The following is a 22,546-nucleotide window of genomic DNA, read 5'->3' as shown; positions in this document are numbered from 1 at the left end:
GCAAAGGACAAGAGGGATCCTCTCACCTCTGCAGGAGTCTACCGTATACCATGCAGCTGTGGACAAGTCTACATAGGGACCACCAAACGCAGCAGCATTACCCAAACACAAATCAAGGAACATGAAAGGCACTGCAAACTAACTCAACCATAGAAGTCAGCCATAGCAGAGCACCTGATGAACCAGCCTGGACACAGCATATTATTTGAGAACACCGAAATGCTGGACCACTCCAACAACCTCTATGTCAGACTACACAGAGAAGCCATTGAAGTCCACAAGCATGTGGACAATTTCAACAGAAAGGAGGAGACCATGAAAATAAACAATATCTGCCTACCTGTATTAAAAAACTCTAAAATTACAACAGTAAAACAGCAGAGAGGAAACAAGCAACCAGGCACATCTTAACACCTCTCAACAAAACATTTTCCCAGGCTCAGCCAGGCCTTCAAATGCTAATGAAGGTGGTCAGCTGAAACATTCACACCCAGTTCCAGCAGGGAAGAGCTCTTTGCCCCACCCCAGTCATTCCGCAGATATATAAACCCATTGTCCTAATTCCAACAGACCTCACTACCTCTGAGGATGCTTGCCATAGATGCAGGCGAAACGTCAGGAGAAATGCCTCTAGATAGAACATGGCCCTATAGCCCGAAAAAACCCACAAGAACCACAGTATTTTTGTTGGTCGTGGAGATTCTCTGTGGGAAGCTTGGTCTATTTCTGTGGGTGGTGGGGTTTGGAAGGCTCTTTGATTGTAGGTGAACTATAAATCCCAGCGGCTACCACTCCCAAATGTCAATGTCTTCCAATCGCTCTCCCCTCGGAGAAGCCGCGGGCGGGGCCCTTAGCAAAGGAGGTGTGCGTGATGGACAGCTCCTGGGCCCAATCCTCGCGCGGAGGTTCCCTCCCCTTTGGCTTTCTCCAGCCATCCATGGGAGGGGAAGGGACACAATGGGAGGAGAAGGAGGTGGACGCGGGAGCAAAATGGCAGCGGGGGGGAGAGGCGCCTGCTTCCCGGCGCTCCTGGTGGCCTGGGTGGTGTGCCTGGCCCAGGTTTCAGCTGTGGATGTCCACACACCAACAGAACTCTCTGTGGAGAATGGAACAGAGGCCAAACTCCCTTGCACCTTTGCATCATCAGAAGTGGTCAGCAGTGCAGCTTCTGTTACCTGGAGCTTTCAAGCAGAGGGATCCACTACTCCTGTGGCGTTCTTCTATTATTCCAATGGGAGAGCATATCCTGGGAGAAGATTTGAAGACAGAAGCAGCTGGGCTGGAGACCTGAATAAGAAAGATGCCTCTATCAAGATAGCAAACATGCAGTTTCAAGACAAGGGAACTTACACCTGTGATGTCAAGAACCCTCCAGATATAGTTGGCACTCCAGGAGAGATCAACGTCAGAGTTGTGGAGAGAGGTACAGTAGTCGCTGGAAACTTGCCTCTGTTGACCCCTACCCTTGTGGCAGGAGTAAGCATTGGGGGCAGGCATGTAGCCAGGGGGGGGGGGGGGGGGGCTTGAGGGGCTTCAGCCCCCCCCCCCCCGAAATTCTCATGGTGGTTCGCGAAAAGGCCTTACTGGTGCATTATTTAAACTGTTATGTTTATTCCTATCATGATCTGATCACCATACTCAATATATCCCATATGCATGGGGGTATTGGGGTAATGATACAAAAGGTTTGCTAGGCTAGACCCTCTTTCACTCAGACTCAGCCCCCCCCCGAAACTCAGCCCCCCCCCCGAACCCCCCCCCTGAATTTTTTAGCCCCCCCCCCCAAACAAAATCCTGGCTACGGGCCTGATTGGGGGAGTTCTGGGTTTAGGTTTACTCATCATTCTTATTGTGTGTGTCGTGTCCAGAAAAAAGAATTCTAAAAAACATTACTCTGGGGCCAAGGGCGGCTCAACCCATTACGCAAAGTAAGCATTTGCAGTATAGTTGATTTTGCCCAGGGGCACTCTTGAGGCACTCTTGGGGGAAAATAGACCTTCAGTACAAACACAAAACAATCTATGCGTAATGTCAAAGTGTATTATCAAGAAAACATATAATATTCTATTTACCAAAATCCCCAGTACATAGCTCAATTCAGTGGTACACAGAAATCAAAAGGAGCAACCGCTCTCAAACGTAACAGTTCTGGGTTTGGATAGGGATTCCACTGTATATAGGCTTCAGGGATACATTCAATAAGAAAAGTCATATAAACAAAGTAAGCATTGAGTCATGAGGCTATATGTAAACTGAAGACAATAATGAGGATGAAGCGCCACTCTCAAAACAATCTTCATGGAAAAGATCCAACTCAAGTCCAGTGAAAAATGGAGCACTGCTTCTCAAAATAAGTCTTCAAAGAAAAGTCCCAATGGCATTCAACAGGGATGCCCGGGTATTTTTGTACCCTGTTTCGGGGAAAGCAATCCCCTGCCTCAGGAGTTGATAAATTCAGCAACTCTAGACTCTTATCTATAACAAAACATAACATCACATAGAGTAACAAGTATTTTCCAGCACAATTACAGTAGTAATGGATACATCAGACCTTGACATATGTGAGTTGTAGTTACTAGGATGTATAGTTCACCTACAATCAAAGAGCATTCTGAACTCCACCAATGGTGGAGTTGAACCAAATATGGCACGCAGAACTCCCACGACGAACAGAAAATATATATCAGTAATTGGTGGGGGGGGGGGGGGGGTGGGCACCAAAATACTGTTTGCTTACCATTGAAAATTACCTAGGGCTGCCTCTGTCTGGGGCCCAGTAATTTATGCACAGTTTGATCACTCCGGAGGGCATTGCAGTGACAAGATCATCAAGTCAGAATCTGTGGTCTATGCTGATATTTGGAAAAACTGAGAAGATCCCAGCCTACCCAAAGCTAAACAAAAATTCAAACTGGAATCGCTTGAATAAAGTTGACCCAGAGAACTCACATGTGGTCTTTGACACCTAGGCTAGGACCAATGCATGTGTATACAGAGAGAAAGAGATTATATATGTACTAGCTGTGCCCTGCCACGCGTTGCTGTGGCCTATAGTAAAACTTATCAAAGTTGAGGTAGATATCTGGACTATTATGAAAGAGAGGTCCCTACCTATTCCTTCCCCCTTTTCTTCCCCCTTTCTCTACTTTCTTCCTTCTCTACCTCTTTCTTTCTTTCCTTCTTTCACTACTTGGTTTCATCCTTCTCTCTTTCCTTCATTCCCTCCCCCTTTCTTCCTTTGCCTTTCTTCCCTCCCTGTTTGCTTCCTTCTTACACTTTTTATTTCCTTTTATTTCACCACCATCATAACAATAACAATAATGCAATGCATTGCCTCTGGGACCTGACACCTCTCCCATTCCCCCTAAAAGGGTCTCAGAGGAACAATAGCATCATAATAATAGAAATAACAACCTTTACCCGCCACGTGTTGCTGTGGCCAATCTTCCCTCTTTCTCTCCTTCTTTCCCTCCCTCCCTCCCTCCCTCCCTCCCTCCCTCCTTCCTTCCTTCCTTCCTTCCTTCCTTCCTTCCTTCCCATCTTTCCTTCTCCTCTTCTTTCTCTATCTCTTTCCTTCCTTCCCCTTTTTCTTTCTCTTCTGCTGTCTCTCTTTCCTTTCCTTCCATCTTTCCTTTTCTTTCCTTTTCTTCTTCCTCTAACTTTCCTTCCTTCCCCCTTTTTCTTTACCTCCCTTTCTCTTCCTTCCTTCTTTCCTTCCTTCCTGTCTTTCCTAGATTTTGACAGGGCGGGAAGGGGCGGGGTGGGGTTTGGAGGTGGCCTGAAGTAAAAGGAGGTAAGATTGGGGCAGGGGAGTGATGGAGCGTGGGGTTGCGTGTGTGTGTGCGGCGGCGGGGGGAGTGATGGAGCCTGGGGTTGCGTGTGTGTGTGCGGCGGTGGGGGGAGTGGGGTTGCGTGTGTGTGCGGCGGTGGGGGGAGTGATGGAACGTGGGGTTGCGTGTGTGTGTGTGCGGCGGTGGGGGGAGTGATGGAGCGTGGGGTTGCGTGTGTGTGTGCAGCAGGGTGTGTGTGTGTGCGGGAAGTGGCGCGGCGGGGCTTGGAGTGGGCATGGTTTCTGCAGAGGGAACGTTGGCTGGAAGGCCATGTGCGCGCGCGATGGAACTTGCGGCTGGGCGCCAATGCGCATGCTCAGTTGTTTTGCCGTTTTGTGAGTGTGTTGTGTTGTTTTTCATTTTGAGTAGATATGTTTATACCTTGTGGGTTGTGTTATGGGTACGGGGATTTTGGTTAAGTCTCGTTGGGGGATTTTTGAGTTTTGTTGTTTTGCCGTTTTGTGAGTGTGTTGTTGTATTGTTTTTCATTTTGAGTAGATATGTTTGTACCTTGTGGGTTGTGTTATGGGCACGGGGATTTTGGTTAAGTTTCGTTGGGGGATTTTTGAGTTTTGTTGTTTTGCCGTTTTGTGAGTGTGTTGTTGTGTTGTTTTTCATTTTGAGTAGATATGTTTGTACCTTGTGGGTTGTGTTATGAGCACGGGGATTTTGGTTAAGTTTCGTTGGGGAATTTTTGAGTTTTGTTGTTTTGCCGTTTTGTGAGTGTGTTGTTGTGTTGTTTTTCATTTTGAGTAGATATGTTTGTACCTTGTGGGTTGTGTTATGGGCACAGGGATTTTGGTTAAGTTTCGTTGGGGGATTTTTGAGTTTTGTTGTTTTGCCGTTTTGTGAGTGTGTTGTTGTGTTGTTTTTCATTTTGAGTAGATATGTTTGTACCTTGTGGGTTGTGTTATGGGCACAGGGATTTTGGTTAAGTTTCGATGTGGGATTTTTGAGTTTTGTTGTTTTGCCGTTTTGTGAGTGTGTTGTTGTGTTGTTTTTCATTTTGAGTAGATATGTTTGTACCTTGTGGGTTGTGTTATGGGCATGGGAATTTTGGTTTAGTTTCGATGTGGGATTTTTGTGTTTTGTTGTTTTACCGTTTTGTGAGTGTGTTGTTGTGTTGTTTTTCATTTTGAGTAGATATGTTTGTACCTTGTGGGTTGTGTTATGGGCATGGGAATTTTGGTTAAGTTTCGTTGGGGGGTTTTTGAGTTTTGTTTCCTCGTTGGATGCCCCTAACAAATTTATATATATAGATTGTGTGTAAATAGTCTTATTTAATAGTACAGAAATGAGACCAATGTTGCATGTTGAACTATGATAAGAACTCTGCTTATAAATTGCCAATTATTTTTCTTTTATATTTAGGATAAGGGGAAGAAAGCAAATATTCATTTTACACCTTTAGGTAATGTGTCTTAGTTATTCTGTGGAAAAACTGGAAAATTCCTGGATATTCTAGTGGATTTGATACTTTGTTTTTTACATGTTTTCCCCAAACTCCACCAGTGTTCACATCTGTTCATATTGAGTATTTGTTTGGTCCAGATCCATCATTGTTTCAGTCCACAGTGCTCTCCAGATGTAGATGAACTACAACTCAAAAACTCAAGGTCAAAGCCCACCAAACCCTTCCAGTATTTTCAGTTGGTCATGGGAGTTCTATGTGCCAACTTTGGTTTAATTCCATCATTGGTGGAGTTCCTTGATTGTAGGTTACCTATAAATCCCAGCAACTGCAACTTCCAAATGACCAAATCAATCCGCCTCCAACCCATCCAGTATTCAAATTGGGGCATATCAGGTATTTCTGCCAAATTTGGTCCAGTGAATGAAAATACATCCTGCATACCAGATATTTACATTACAATTCACAACAGTAGCAAAATTACAGTTATGAAGTAGCAATGAAATAATTTTATGGTTGGGGGTCACCACAACATGAGGAACTGTATTAAGGGGTTGTGGCATTAGGAAGGTTGAGAACCACCGTCATAGAATGATCCCCAGGTCATCCATAGGTCATTTCAAAATCCATAATTTTGGTCTCAAACCTGCCACCAACTATATACATGAGGACAGGCTATACATGAATATATACAGTAGGTCACAAATGCACATAATTTTCAAAAAATATTTTGTTCCTGAGAAAATGAGATATTTCCCACTTCACAAATGTGAAATGTGCTTCACATGAGCCAAGGGAAGCATCATTTTACTGAACTCCATCCAGCACTAATTAAAATGTGCATAGTAGAGTAACATTTCAAGGAAGAGTATGTCCCACCAGATTAGTATGCCTTTCCCTTTCATATGGTGCCCTTACATGTTGTTCTCTAACTTATCATATCTTTCATCAAGGTCCGCAGGGCTCTTCCGAGACAGCATTCTTGCCACATCCAGTGATTTTCCCCGCACGTTTCCACAGCCCGGTAAATAACAGTATGCTAGATCATCTCAGTAAACTCCCTCGAAAAAACTCATGCACATCAAATGGCTCCTCGTGTTTGTGTAAGTACAATTTTGGGCTTCTGGGTTCAAGAAGTCGTTATGTTCTTTTTATACAACTTTTAAAAAACATATTTTTTCACATGATTAAAGCCACAGGATCAAGACATCTTGGCTAAGATGCTTTCTAGAAATGTATAAACAGTTTCTCAAGCCTTTGACCATGATAGGAAACTAGAATGGTGAAGGTGGTGGACCCATAGTCTTCTAGAAGTTGTTGCAGTACAATCCCAAGCATTCTTCAACACTGGCTATTTGGGCTAGGAGTTCCAGTTCAATAACATCTGGTCTACATGATTCCCATCCCAGGTTTATAATACTCAGTGCCAGTCATGCTGGGCCTTCAGTATCTGCTGAGGTTTGGTTCCAGAACTTCCTGTGGATACCAAGATCCATGGATGCTCAAGTCCCATATACAATGGAATATCAAAATAGTGTTCAAATCGAAGTTTGTTTGGGATTTTAAAAAATATTCTTAAGATATGGATGCAGAATCTCTGGCTATGGAGGACTGAATACATTGACAACAAACATTAAGGGTCTAATAGTGGAAGTCACCTCTCTACCAGGATTCGAACCCCCAATCTTTCAGTCAGCAAGTTCAGCAGCTCAGTGGTTTAGCCCACTGTGTCACCAAGGGCTCCATATAGCAGTGTAGAGCCAGCGTTATCTGTAGACACCTCCAAAGTCATGTGGCCGGCATGACTGCATGGAGCGCCATTACCTTCCTACTGGAACAGTACCTTTTGATCTACTCACATTTGCATGAAGCTGGGGCTAACAGCGGGAGCTCACCCCACTCCCCAGATTCAAACTGGCAACTTTTTGGTCAGCAAGTTCAGCAGCTCAGCTGTTTAATCCACTGTGCCACTGGGGACTACAGAGATAGATAGATAGATAGATAGATAGATAGATAGATAGACAGATAGATAGACAGATAGATAGACAGATAGATATGGTATATTTCCTGTTTGAACTGTTGTTGCTCATCCTACAGTGTAATATCCATTCTTATGACATACCATCTTGATTTGTAAGGACTTCTCAAAATAGACAGCATCTGTTTTGTATACAGATAGCAGGCTTGTGTTGAAAAGGGGAAGCTTAAGAGGAAGTGGGCTTAGTTTCATCCAAAATGTCATCATTTTTCTTGCACTTTCCATGTCACCGAGGAACTTGTGACTTCTAGGAAGCTGTTGGCCGCTTGATCTGAGAACATCACCATTAGCGTATGGGTTCCTGAAATTTCACCTTTCCCTATTTCACTTGGAATGTAAACTATGTGGCTTGCAAGCCATATATGATCTACAAATGCCTACATATATGACCAATGTGGCCTACATAGCTCAAACACCAGACTCATCTGAGTTCCCTGTAATTATTCCATCCGGTCCCGCCAAAAAAACCCAGAGCAATACAGACTGAAGCCTCCCAGGAGGGGCTGTGTCACTATTTTAGGGTTCTTCTCACCCCAACCCCTTTCGAGACTTGAAACAATATTTTCCTCAAGTTATTTGGTTACTTCCAGCTTTGGATATGAGTGGATATGAGTAACAGCTAACTGCTGGTAAACTGGCTGGGATTTCTGGGAGTTCAAAACACCTGGAGGCCCAAAGGTTGGGAACCACTGCCATAGAGTCATAGTGAAAGACACAGTGATTCCTAAAGTCGTGCTCTCTAAGATAAAAAAGGATTGTATTTTTTTCACTGTTTCTCCACACCCACAGTGTTTGTATGCATTCAGCCCTTGTGAATATTGAATATCTGAATATCTCAGGGTAGGTAAAGGTAAGATAGGTAAAGGTTTTCCCCTGACATTAAGTCCAGTTATATCCGACTCTGGGGTTGGTGCTCATCTCCATTTATAAGCCGAAGAGCCGGCATTGTCCGTAGACACCTCCAATGTCATGTGGCCAGCATGACTTCATGGAGCGCCGTTACCTTCGCACCGGAGCGGTACCTATTGATCTACTCACATTTGCATGTTTTTGAACTGCTAGGTTGGCAGAAGCTGGGGCTAACAGCGGGAGCTCACACTGCTCCCCGGTAGCTTACAGTAACATCAATGTGAAACAATAAATAATATATTAAATATAGGTTCTTGTGGGGGGGGGGGTTGGGCTATATGGCCATGTTCTAGAGGCATTTCTCCTGACGTTTCGCCTGCATCTAAGGCAAGCATCCTCAGAGGTAGTGAGGTCTGTTGGAATTAGGAAAATGGGTTTATATATCTGTGGAATGGCTGGGGTGGGACAAAGAGCTCTTCTCTGCTGGAACTGGGTGTGAATGCTTCAACTGACCACCTTCATTAGCATTTGAATGCCTGGCTGAGCCTGGGAGAATCTTTTGTTGAGAGGTGTTAAGATGTGCCTAAATCATTTGTCATTTGAAAGTCACACAATTTGTAACTAGTCAAAACTATTTAAAATAATGAAACCATAGCAAATATGATATGCAGTATGAATAAAATCAGTTAGGCTGGAAAGCAATAATAAATAGCCAGGTTTTGACTTGGTGCCAAAATGATATCAAGACGGTGCCAATATGTCTCCAAAGTACTGGTGGTACTGCTGCTACTGCAACCTACATTAGGTTGGGCTGCAATCCAGTACTACTGTATTTCTTCCATTGTAAGATGCATTTTTTTTACTATATAAATATCTCTAAAAAGGAATGGGTCTTAGAATCAGAGGTGTATCTTATGCATTTCTTGTTAGTGGCGGCAGTACTGAAATTAGGGTGCTTCTTACAATTGACGGCATCTTACATTTGAAGAAATATGGTTGTTTCCAAAACCAATCAGTGGACTACTTCTAACTAGGAAAACTCTGAAGGACTGCAAAATTTGAGCATGAAGGAGAGACAACTGGAGAGCACTCCTCAAGTACAGAAAGGGCCCTCTATTAAAGACATGTTCTCTGTGGCCCTTAGAGGCAAGATTGATTAGCCAGGCTCATCTAGAGATATGGAGACTGCAGATTTCAAATGGAGAGCCAGTGTGACGTAGTTTACATGTTGAACTTCGGTAGTCAGCATTCAAATTCCCACTTGGGGTGCATCTACACTGTAGCAACAGTGCAGTTTGACACCACATTGACTGCTATTTTTGTTGTTGTTGTTGTGTCAGGAGCGACTTGAGAAACTGCAAGTCACTTCTGGTGTGAGATAATTGGCCGTCTGCAAGGACGTTGCCCAGGGAACACCCGGATGATTTGATGTTTTTATCATCTTTTTGGAAGGCTTCTCTCCTGTCCCATATGAGGAGCTGGCGCTGATAGAGGGAGCTCATCCGCCTCTCCCCGGATTCGAACCTGCGACTTGTCGGTCTTCAGTCCTGCCGACACAGGGGTTTAACCCACTGCGCCACCGGGGGCTCCATTGACTGCCATGAGTGTTGTAGTTTGTTGAGGAACCAGCACTATGTGACAGAGAAGACTTAAGTACTTGTAAAACTACAACTTTCATAACTACATATTATTGAACAATATTGTAATTGCTAAATTGCACTATAGTGTAGATCAGTGGTTTTCTACCTGTGGGTCCTCAGATGTTTTGGCCTTCAACTCCCAGAAATCCTAACAGCTGATAAAGTGGCTGGGATTTCTGGGAGTTGTAGGCCAAAACACCTGGGGACCCACAGGTTGAGAATCACTGGTGTAAATGAACCCGTGGTGATGGAAACCTATTGGGTGTGATTGAGCAGGTCATATACTCATGTTGGTGCAGTGGGTTAAAGCACTGAGCTGCTGAGCTTGTTGATCAAAAGGTCGCAGGTTCGATTCCGGGGAGCGGCGTGAGCTTCTGCTGTCAGCCCTAGCTTCTGCCAACCTAGCAGTTCGAAAACATGCAAATGTGAGTAGATCAATAGGTACCGCTCCGGCGGGAAGGTAACGGTGCTCCATGCAGTCATGCCGGCCACATGACCTTGGAGGTGTCTACGGACAACGCTGGCTCTTTGGCTTAGAAATGGAGATGAGCACCACACCCCAGAGTCAGACATGACTGGACTTAATGTCAGGGGACTACCTTTACCTTTACTTTTTATACTCATGTTAATGTATTAATATTTGTATTTATGTGTTTTATTCTGTATAATTTCTGCTATGTAAATCGACTAGAGCATCTCGGATGGAGGACAATCAATAAGTAATTAAAGATGATGATGATGATGATGATGATATACTGTCAACTTCAGATGAAGGCAAAGGCAATCTGCTTTGAAGAAACCATTCCAAAAAAATCCCCATGAAGTTTTGGCAATGAATGTTGAAGTCCATAGGATGGAGCCACACCAGTTAAAGTTGTGTCAAACTAATAATTCTACAATGTAAATGCACCCTAGGAGATAAAGAATATTCGCAAATCATCTCATATGTAGAGGAATCCCATTTTTAAAAAAAACATGTGGACCACAGAGATATTTTCCATTCTTGTATTAAACTAGATCTTTTTTAAGCAGTAGCAACATCTGCAAACCTATTGTCGAAGGCTTTCATGGCCGGAATCACTGGGTTTCTGTAGGTTTTTTCGGGCTGTATGGCCATGGTCTAGAGGCATTCTCTCCTGACGTTTCGCCTGCACTTTGGCAAGCATCCTCAGAGGTATTGAGGCCCGTTGGAGCTAGGCAAAAGGGTTTATATATCTGTGGAATGACCAGGGTGAGACAAAGGACTCTTCTCTGTTAGAGCTAGGTGTGAATGTTTCAACTGACCACCTTGATTAGCATACAATGGTCTGACTGCATCTGGGGCAAACTTTTGTTGAGAGGTAATTAGATGTCAGACTACACAGAGAAGCCATTGAAATCCACAAACATGTGGACAATTTCAACAGAAAGGAGGAAACAATGAAAATGAACAAAATCTGGCTACCAGTATTAAAAAAAACCTCTAAAATTGCAACAGCACAACAACAGAGAGGAAACAGGCAGGGACATCTAATTACCTCTCAACAAAAGTTTGCCCCAGGCGCAGTCAGACCGTTGTATGCTAATCAAGGTGGTCAGTTGAAATATTCACACCTAGCTCTAACAGAGAAGAGTCCTTTGTCTCACCCTGGTCATTCCACAGATATATAAACCCTTTTGCCTAGCTCCAACAGGCCTCACTACCTCTGAGGATGCTTGCCAAAGTGCAGGCGAAACGTCAGGAGAGAATGCCTCTAGACCATGGCCATACAGCCCGAAAAAACCTACAACAACCCATCTACAAACCTGTTGTTTTGCACAAAGCCATTGTTTGTACAAAGTGTTGTATTTTATGCAAATGTCCATATTTTTTTTTGCAGACATCCACAGATACAACAATGCTCATAAGTTAACCATGGTATATTAATTTTTTACAAAATTTAATTTAATTTTTGTTGGTCTTCTTTCTTTGATCCATAGCTACCCCTTCTGAAATCTGCATCTACACACCACAAAATCACATAACTGCAGCAATCAATCAAGTGGCAATCATCCCTGTTGAAATTGATGCAACAAAGCCCAATTGGGACTTCATTGAGGTCCACTGGCATCACACCAAAGGAACCAATAATGATTTCATTCTGAAATATGGCCTGAGAACATGCAGTAAAATCAAACCTGGGCAGAAATGGTGGGAGAGTCATTGCCACCAATTTTTGGAAGTGTTGCCAGCACATCGGTGGAAGGTTTCACTTATGATGAATGCTTGGTTGATCATCTGGAATGTACAACAGAATGATGCTGGGAGATACCAAGTCACAGTGAAATCCAACAACATGAAAGATGCATGCAGTTTTATGGAACTTTCAGTGACTACAGGTAAGAAGCGATGGACCTGGGCAAAGGTATATTTATTTATTTATTTATTTATTTATTTATTTATTTGCAGTATTTCTATACCGCTTTTCTCACCCTGAGGGGGACTCAAAGCAGTTTACACATAAGTAATGGCAAAATTCAATGCCAGTACAAACAATTACAATTATACGCTACAATTAGACACAAATCAAATTAAAACAATACTTCCATAAGCAATAAAACAATCATTAAAACAATAAAACAGTCTCGTTCATCGAATCGCCATTCTAGTCATTGTCTTCCTGAAATGCTGCATACATTTACTTCTACTGTCCAAAGGCCTGGTTCCAATACCATGATATTTTTTTTTCTAAAAGCCAGGAGGGAGGGAGTGGATCTTACCTTATTTGGGAGTGTGTTCCATAGGTGGGGCACCACAGCCGAGAAGGCCCTGTCTCCCATCCCCGCCAGGCGAATCTGTGCTATTGACGGGAGCGAGAGCAGGGCCTCCCCGGATGATCTTAGATTACGAGGTGGGACGTAGGGGAAGATGCATTCAGACAAGTAAGCTGGGCCAGAGCTTTATAGGTCAAAACCAGCACTTTGAATTGGGCTCGGAGATGGACCGGCAGCCAGTGGAGCTGGCATAGCAGGGGGGTGGTATGCTCCCTATATGCCGCCCCAGTTAGTAATCTGGCTGCTGCCTGTTGAACTAGCTGAAGTTTCCGAACCGTCTTCAAAGGCAGCCCCACGTAGAGCGCCATTTAGTCATTGTCTTCCTGAAATGCTGCATACATTTACTTCTACTGTCCAAAGGCATGGTTCCAATACCATGATTTTTTTTCCCTAAAAGCCAGGAGGGAGGGAGTGGATCTTACCTTATTTGGGAGTGTGTTCCATAGGTGGGGTGCCACAGCCGAGAAGGCCCTGTCTCCCATCCCCGCCAGGTGAATCTGTGCTATTGACGGGAGCGAGAGCAGGGCCTCCCCGGATGATCTTAGACTACGAGGTGGGACGTAGGGGAAGATGCATTCGGACAAGTAAGCTGGGCCAGAGCTGTATAGAGCTTTATAGGTCAAGACCAGCACTTTGAATTGGGCTTGGAGATGGACTGGCAGCCAGTGGAGCTGGCATAGCAGGGGGGTGGTATGCTCCCTATATGCCGCCCCAGTTAGTAATCTGGCTGCTGCCTGTTGAACTAGCTGAAGTTTCCGAACCGTCTTCAAAGGCAGCCCCACGTAGAGCGCGTTGCAGTAATCTATTCAGGATGTAACCAGAGCATGGACCACCGTGGCCAGATCAGACTTCCAGAGGTACTGGCGCAGCTGGCGTATGAGTTTTAACTGTGCAAAAGCTCCGCTGGCCACCGCCAAAACCTGAGGTTCCAGGCTCAGCAATGAATCCAGAATGAAGTGGGAAAATATTTGTCTGGACAGCAACACTGTTGTCAACAAGATGGAGTCTAGAAGTTGGAAGACTTTCTCACTGGGGTGGGCATTTGAAAAGCACTCACAGGCAGAAAACAATGACTTTGTAGTGACCAACTTTTCTCTGATGTTCTACCTTTCTATAGGCAGATATGTTATATATATGTTACATGTCAAAATCATGTCCCATTATATACAGTGGTGTAGTAAAACAATGTCCCTGATGTAGAATCACAAAAGCGAGCTTTGGTTTCTGTGTATTAAAATGTTTCCGTGAATTCAGAATCTGTGATATGGATAGCCAACTGTATATTAAAATGACCTATTTGTAATACAGACTATTTATTTATTATTTATTTACCCTATTTATACCCCATCTTTCTCTACCCCAAGGAGGCTTGCATATGGCAATTATTCAATGCCTTAAATACATACATTAAGCTTAAAATAGATTGAATTAAATTAATGCATATCAAAAAAATTAAAATTACATACCTTGGGAAGTCTGACTTGGCCACGGTAGTCCACGCTCTGGTTACATCCCGTTTAGACTACTGCAACGCTTTCTACGTGGGGTTGCCTTTGAAGACGGCCCGGAAGCTCCAACTGGTCCAACGGGCGGCAGCCATGATACTAACAGGAGCGGGACGCAGGGAGCATACCACCCCCCTGCTGTACCAGCTCCACTGGCTGCTGATCTGCTACCGGGCTCAATTCAAGGTGCTGGCATTGGCCTATAAAGCCCTAAACGGTTCCGGCCCAAGTTACCTAACCGACCGCCTCTCGGCCTATGAGCCCACGAGGACTTTGAGATTTTCCGGGGAGGCCCTGCTCTCAATTCTGCCTGCGTCGCAGGCGCGGCTGGCGGGAACGAGGGATAGGGCCTTCTCGGTGGTGGCTCCTCGGCTGTGGAACACCCTTCCCGTGGACATCAGGCTAGCTCCCTCCCTGTTGATATTCCGCAGGAAATTAAAGACCTGGCTGTTTAAGAAGGCATTTGATCAAGAAGTGCAATGATTGGTAAACTGACCATAGGATTGGAACAATTGAAATGATACCAGATTGTGGATTTGACGATGAGACGACACGGAATGGCTATTATAGAAATGTTAATGTTGATGTTTTTGATGATGTTTTTGTGATAATGATTTTACACTATGTATTGAATTTTGCACTTGTTTTCTATGTTGTACACTGCAATGAGTTGCTCCTGGGCTGAGAATTGCGGTATATAAGCGAAGTAAATAAATAATAAATAAATAATAATAAATAAATATTAAAATCCCACCATCCAAAAATAGTCTGAAGCTGTTCCGTAGTCATTGCACATATTCCAATTATATAATATTATTGCACTGCTTCTCCGAAGGCCTGGTCCCAGGGCCAGGTATTTATTCTCCTTCTGAAGGCTAGGAGGGAGGGGGCTGATTTAATGTCACTAGGGAGGGAGTTCCACAGCCAAAGGGACACCACTGAGAAGACCCTGTCTCTTGTCCCCACCTGTCGCGCTTGTGAAGAAGGTGGGACCGAAAGCAGGGCCTCCCCAGAAGGCCCTCCATCTCCCCAAGACTTTGGTCCCTTCTTATTATATATAATTCATTATACTAGTTTTCTACATCATTTGGTTGAGGAGTTTATCACACAGAGATGGTGAACCAGCACAGTAGCAGGGCCATCACTAAAGGTAATGATCTGTTTCATTGCCTTGTGGCTGATCTGCCAACTCTCTATGATATAGGTCATCAAGGGCTACTGAAGCCGTCACAAAGTCCAGGGTCGCAGCACAGTCCTTATCTCATGGGATACAGTCCACTCGACCTCTGTGACAACATCCGCTCCTCTCCCGTTAATATTTTACCTTCAGCAAATAGGCCTGAAAAGGTAAAAAAATGGAAACAGCACAGCGAGAGTGGTGCATACAATTCATTCTACAATACAAGATCTTAACTTCTTTGACAACTAGCTGAGTAGAATGAATTGGGCATATGCTGTATATACTCAAGTATAAGCTTAGGTTTTTTTTTAGCCCTTTTTTAGGTTGAAAAAGTCCCCGTCAGCTTATACTCGAGTCAAGATTATTTATTATTTTACTTTATTATTATTATTATTATTATTATTATTATTATTACATTTATCATATTATTGTATTATTACTCTACTATTTCTGTTATTATCACATTTCCATTATTTTACTCTATTATTATTATTATTATTATTATTATTTTAAACACAACAAGATGAGTCCACAGCAAACAAGATTACTCTGCCGGCTGTTGTATTGGATCACACGTCGGACACTTCCCAAGTGTCTAGGACTGTGTGATGTATTATTATTGTTACATTTATTATTTTACTCTATTTATTATTGTTATTATTACATTTCCATTATTTTACTCTATCATTATTATTATTATATTTATTATTTTACTCTCTTTATTATTATTGGAAGGATACGTAAGCGCATTTACATTGAAGAAGGCTAGAATAATGGTTTAATCAGAGTTGGGCAGACTTAAATTACAGTTTTATGTAACTATTCAAAAACTTCGAACCTACTGATGCCTCAATCGATGTAATTTTATTGGTATCTATTTTTATTTTGAAATTTACCAGTAGCTGCATTTCCCACCCCCGGCTTATATTTGAGTCTATCCGTTTTCCCAGGTTTTTTTTGTTTTATTTTGTTTTGTTTTGTTTTTTTGTGGTAAAATTAGGTGCCTTGGCTTATATTTGGGTCATCTTACACTCGAGTATATATGGTAATTTTGAGATGAGCTGAATACTCTTTTGAAAAAATGATATAAGGAGAACCATCTTGATAGCTTTGTATTCATCATGGTTCAGGAATATGGACTTAAATAAATGCAGATCTTCATACAAGGGTGTGTGTGGGGGGGGGGGGTTATAGAAGAAGAGGAGGAGGAGGAGGAGGAAGGAAGGAAGGAAGGAGGGAGGGAGGGAGGGAGGGAGGGAGGGAGGGAGGGAGGGAGGGGAAGAGGAGGAGGAAGAGTAGGGGACCCATCCCCCAGCACCAACTGCTGCTCTGGGCCAGAGTGAAGAGAGAGGGAGCCAGGGGACATTTCCACCTTGTCTCCTGTGCTATGCTTATAATATGATATTATATTATATATAATATAATATAATATGATATAATATTTTATGTGTTATCAGAAGAACCTCGCGAAAGCTGATCTGGCCGGGGTGGTCCATGCCTTGGTCACCTCTAGGTTAGATTACTGTAATGCGCTCTACGTGGGGCTGCCCTTGAAAACGGCTCGGAAATTCCAACTTGTCCAACGGGCAGCAGCCAGGATGTTAACTGGGGCTCCTTATAGAGAGAGGTCAACCCTCCTGTTCAAGGAGCTCCACTGGCTGCCGTTTATCTTCCGAGCCCAATTTAAGGTGCAGGTGCTTACCTACAAAGCCCTGAACGGTTTGGGACCACCCTACCTGCGTGACCGCATCTCCGTCTACGAACCCACGCGCTCACTACGCTCATCTGGAGAGGCCCTACTCATGATCCCGCCTGCGTCACAAGCACGTTTGGTGGGGGCAGGAGACAGGGCCTTCTCCGTGGTGGCCCCCCGTCTCTGGAACACTCTCCCCAAAGATCTTAGACAGGCCCCCACATTGGCAGTCTTCAGAAAGAACTTGAAGACCTGGCTGTTCCGAAGTGCCTTTCCAGATTAGGAATCTCCAATACCAAGTCCCAGAAGCACTTTATTAGAATTAAGATTGCCGCACACTGCACACTGCACTTGTCCTATAACCCTTACATATCACCTGTCACATCAGCACTTTTAATCCTGTACCCTTTACTCTGGCCCGGCCTAGTTTTATTGTGTTTGATGTACTGTTTACTGCTTGTGGTTTTGTTGTTTTAATACTGCTTTAATTGTTTTAATTTGCTTTAGGTGTATTGTTATATTGTGTGTTGAGGCCTTGGCCTTTGTAAGCCGCATCGAGTCCTTCGGGAGATGCTAGCGAGGTACAAATAAAGTATAATAATAATAATAATAATAATAATAATAATAATAATAATAATAATAAAGGAAGGCATCTCTTTGTCTTTTACAGTCCAGGCCTGTGCATTTCTATTAAGTTGTTAAATTCTTTGGGGTTTCTTCTTGATACGAATGTGTTGAATTAGAGTCTCATTAAGTTCCTTGAATGTTTTGCCCATCCCACAAAACTAGCCTCAGATGTCACCTGGTTCAGTAGCACATTTCATTCCAACACTTTTAAGATCTTTCTCCTCTTCTGCTCTGTTCCAAGTATTTTAGCACTTAGCCATTAAATGTTCATCTCTTCAATAAGCTTTGTCCTTCTGCTCTTTCTTCTTCCACAGAGCATGAAGGAAGCAGAAATCCAGTTTATTATACATAGAAAAGTGCCAAAACACAATTCTTCAAGCTCTGCTTCGAAGAGGTGAGTGATGTCTACTTTAGGTTCTTGTGGGTTTTTTCGGGCTATAGAGCCATGTTCTAGAGGCATTTCTCCTGACGTTTCGCCTGCATCTATGGCAAGCATCCTCAGAGGTAGTGAGGTCTGTTGGAATTAGGAAAATGGGTTTATATATCTGTGGAATGACTGGGGTGGGGCAAAGAGATTTTCTCTGCTGGAACTGGGTGTGAATTTTTCAACTGACCACCTTCATTAGCACATTCACACCTAGCTCCAGCAGAGAAAAGCTCTTTGCCCCACCCCAGCCATTCCACCGATATATAAACCCATTGTCCTAATTCCGACAGACCTTACTACCTCTGAGGATGCTTGCCATAGATGCAGGCGAAACGTCAGGAGAAATGCCTCTAGAACATGGCCCTATAGCCCGAAAAAACCCACAAGAACCTAGTGATTCCAGCCATGAAAGCCTTCGACAATACGATGTCTACTTTGCTTACCTCCCATTCCCAGTTCAATAACACCCCTGTTATAGTTGAAATCTGGAATCAATATACCCATCTCTTTGGTAAACAGATAGGAGGTGAATCTGCACCAAATTAAACAACTCCTAACACAATAACAATGTAATTAGCATTATGCTATGGAATACTGAGATCTGTAATGTTAGGCCCCATCTACGCCCCCATCCACGCTGCTATATAAAAATCCAGATTATCTGATGGATTACATGGCAGTGTAGACTCATATACTCCAGTTCAAAGCAGATAATCTGGATTATTTTAGATACTCTGGATTATTTTCTTAGATAATCTGGATTATATGGCAGTGTAGATCCAGCCTGAGTCTACACGGCCATATAACCCAGTTCAAAGGTAATCTGAATTTTATATGACAGTATAGATGGGGTCCCAGTTTAAAGCAGATAACCTGGATTTAGAAACTGGATTATATGACAGTGGAGACACAACTTTAGAGAGCTTTAGTCCATTCACTTGGATTATGGTGTTCCAAGCAGCACTGGTTTAACATCAGACATTCTTCTTAGGAGGTCTTAGGGACTGTAGTGTGTTGAGGGATGTTCAAGAGAGCTCTCAAACAAATAAAAAGCGAAGTGGCTAGTCAAACAGCAAATCCTTGAAATCCTTGAATTCAATTGAGGCACCAGTAGGTTCAAAGGTTTGAACCAAGGTTGTTAAAGAGTTATCTGATTTATCTGTGTGGTAAAGATATAGCTGTAATGCTTTCCAACTTTATGGTAGGAGAAATAATTACCAGAATAGATTTGGATGAGTATAATGTCTACAAAAAACAAGGAATGGGAGGAGAAGGAAACAATGCTACCTAATTTGGGTAACAGTAACATATAGCATTTCCTCCTGCTTCTCAAATAAGTTTCAATATAAGTATCAGAAATCTCACAAGTGGTCATATCATTTTGAGAGGAACTAGGCTTTTCTGATATTCTCCAGATTCCTGAAAAAAGAAATCCAACCCTTTGTACACTGCCACATAACCCTGATTATAGATAGATAACCCACGTGATCTGCTTTGAAGTGGATTATATGAGTTTACACTCTCATATAATCCAGTTCAAAAAAGATAATCTGGATTTTATGTGGCAGTGTAGAAGAGACCTCTATAGAAGTTGCCTTGGCTAGGCAGACCCCTTTCAGATTTCTCTTCATATCAGGCAAGGATATTTTTTTTAATTTAAAATGACTTTTGATGGACATCCTAGGATCTGATTCCAGAATATCTGCTTATCCTATATTAACTGGCAGTGTAGATTCAAATAATCTAGTTCAAAGCAGATTATCTGGAATCATATCCTGGGTTATAAGGCCCCAACTACGCTGCCATACAAAATCCAGATTATCTGCTTTGGACTGGATGATATGGCAGTGTAGACTCATATAAACCAGTTCAAATAAAATAATCTGGATTATCAGGTTTGATAATCTAGACCAGTGGTTCCCAACCTTTTTTTAACCAGGGACCACTTTGATCAGGGACCACTCTCCAACATTAGTACCAAAAGGATTACGAATCGGGTTTTGGTCAACTTTAGGTTCAGCTTGGTTATTTGGGGTGCTGATTCAGAAAATTGCATTGGATAGACCACATCAGCTCTAGTTTCTGATACAGAACATATGTCATCCAGTAGTCACCATCTCCTTGCCCACAGAATACATATTTAATAATGTAGAGCTGATGTGGTAGTAATCTTTTGTGGGTAGTCAGCCTCTCCCCTCCCGACATCCCCATTGCCTCGGCACTATAAGAGGGTCGCTCTCGTGGTTTTGTGGCAACAGTGTAGTAATGATATGGCCGTGGACAATATTTTTGTTCTGGCAGACCACTGGTGATCCACAGGCCACAGGTTGGGAACCACTGATCTAGATTATATGACAGTGTAAAAGGGGCCTAGGGCAGTGTAGATCCAGCCTTAGTCTTTTTATGGCATACATTTGCTGTAATTTTCATCTTTTTAATTACGTATTTAAGTAATTTTACACTGTTTAAAATGCTATTTTAATATTATAGCTTGTTTAACTTTTTAAACTTTATGATCATATTGTTAGCTTTATCTGATTTTAGCCTTGTTGTAAGATGAAGGGTAGGATATAAACTAACTAAGAAATAAGTTGAACATTTGGATGTGAATTTTAGAGCTTTTTGAAAATCCTTCTAAGCAGTAGTAAAGATATGGTATTTTCACAAATTGTAGAAAGTACTGGGTTGTTGTAGGTTTTTCGGGCTATATGGCCATGTTCTAGAGGCATTCTCTCCTGACGTTTCGCCTGCATCAGTGGAAAGCATCCTCAGAGGTTGTGAGGTCATAGTTGCAGGCGAAACGTCAGGAGAGAATGCTTCTAGAACATGGCCATATATCCCAAAAAAACCTACAACAACCCAGTGATTCCAGCCATGAAAGCCTTCAACAATACTTTGTAGCAAGTACATTTTATATTCTTGTTGGAACAAATCTCTCAAAGACTGGATCTACACTGCCCAATATCCCAGGGTCTGATCCTACATTATCTGCTATGTATGAGTTTACACTGTCAGATAATTTGGGATCAGATCCTGGGATATAGGTCAGTATAGCTCCAGCCAAAAACATGTTCTATGTGCACTATTATAGGAAGCAGCGCCATCTAGTGGTACTTTGGCAGAATTTCATCATCTTTCCTTTTCTAAAAAAATGAATATACATTTATTTTTCATGAGAATTAGATTTCTGTTTATTGTTCTGAAACAATTTCTTTCTCTCTCTTCTTTTCCTCTAGCAAATACATCAACAAGACTAGGGTACATTTTGTCACAAACCAAGTGATCAGAAAACAACAGGAACTTCTCTAGTGTTCACTCACAGAATTCAGACCCAGAAGAGTATTTCTGTAAAGCAGAGATGGAGGAATATGAGTACCAGAGTCACAAGTTAACCGTGTTAACAAGTTGATTGTTAAAAAGTGGTGCACTATGATGTGAGAACATGCTTACAAGCCATAGTTTGTTAGTCGTCTAACACTCTGAAACCATGTTTTATTGTTGGCTTACACATTCAAGTTGTTTAAATCACTGCATGCTATAATATCCAACTCAGAACTATAGTTTATCCATGAATTTCTCTCCAAATTCCTATTTAAATAGAAATTGACAAATCTTGGAAGTTTGATTTGTGATTTTCAGTTTAAACAGCATACGGAATTGTGTCATGATATATGAATGCATTAATAAATGTGAATGGACTTCAGTATTACAGTCTGCAATTTTTGACCAATCTGACTGGGTTCTAAGACTCACAAACTAATTTATGACTCTTCCTTCTAGTGTTTATGTGTATTTTTTTCAATTATGATTTGACTGCATTGGCTTGTGTTCTGGAATAGTAGAAAACAAGCCCACCTTATCTTCTACATGAATTCCCTTCAAATATTTCAAGATGCTTATTATTATTATTATTATTATTATTATTATTTTGTCGTGTCAGGAGTGGCGAGAAACTACAAGTCACTTCTGGTGTGAGAGAATTGGCTGTCTGCAAGGATGTTGCCCAGGGGATGCCAGGATGTTTTGATGTTTTATCATCCTTGTGGGAGGCTTCTCTCATGTCCCTGCATGAGGAGCTAGAGCTGATAGAGGGAGCTCATCTGTGCTCCCCCCTGATTCAAGCCTACAACCTGTCGGTCTTCAGTCCTGTCAGCACAGGGGTTTAACCCACTGTGCCACCAGGGCTCCATCAAGATGCTTATCATATCTCTCAATCATCAGTTCTATAGGCTATTTCTGAAATAGAAGTAACAATGGGTTTGCGTATAGTCAAGTAACCTTTTTGGACTACAACTCCCAGAATCCTTCAACTAGCAAAGTTCCAAAGAGTGAATTCAGTTCCCGAAATATTCTTTTTTAAAAAGCTCTATAGCACCTTGCATCCCACTGTAATTAGTTTGTGAAAGCAACTTCAGTTTAAAAATTGGGACTATCAGGTGCTAGGTTTGCTGCATAATTATATTGACCTACTTCTGTATTGATGTTTATTTATTATTTTATTTATTTATTTACCATATTTATATACCGCCTTTCTCAGCCCAAGGGCAACTCAG

The 22,546-nt window shown here is 42.4% G+C and overlaps 1 protein-coding gene across 1 annotated transcript; it reads left to right on the top strand.

Annotated features, from left to right (window-relative positions):
* The first annotated feature begins 941 nt into the window (after positions 1-941).
* LOC132765663 (uncharacterized) lies at positions 942-21,699 on the top strand. The gene is made up of 5 exons (XM_067463342.1): positions 942-1,423; positions 6,195-6,344; positions 11,728-12,126; positions 17,881-17,960; positions 21,230-21,699. Exons 1-4 carry the CDS (start codon positions 958-960, stop codon positions 17,916-17,918), a joined length of 1,053 nt encoding a protein of 350 aa, XP_067319443.1. The 5' UTR covers positions 942-957; the 3' UTR covers positions 17,919-17,960; positions 21,230-21,699.
* The last annotated feature ends 847 nt before the right edge of the window (positions 21,700-22,546 follow it).

This window comes from Anolis sagrei, chromosome 2 (assembly GCF_037176765.1).
Source record: "Anolis sagrei isolate rAnoSag1 chromosome 2, rAnoSag1.mat, whole genome shotgun sequence".
Classification (NCBI taxonomy): Eukaryota; Metazoa; Chordata; class Lepidosauria; order Squamata; family Dactyloidae; genus Anolis; species Anolis sagrei.
The sequence above is the reverse complement of the archived record's forward strand: the minus strand, read 5'-3'. Positions and strand labels throughout refer to the sequence as shown.

Coding starts and splice junctions, on each gene's coding strand:
- LOC132765663 (XM_067463342.1), top strand. CDS start 958: ATGGGAGGAGAAGGAGGTGGACGCGGGAGCAAAATGGCAGCGGGGGGG. Junction 1,424..6,194: donor CGTCAGAGTTGTGGAGAGAG/GTACAGTAGTCG, acceptor TCTTTCATCAAG/GTCCGCAGGGCTCTTCCGAG. Junction 12,127..17,880: donor GGAACTTTCAGTGACTACAG/GTAAGAAGCGAT, acceptor CTTCTTCCACAG/AGCATGAAGGAAGCAGAAAT.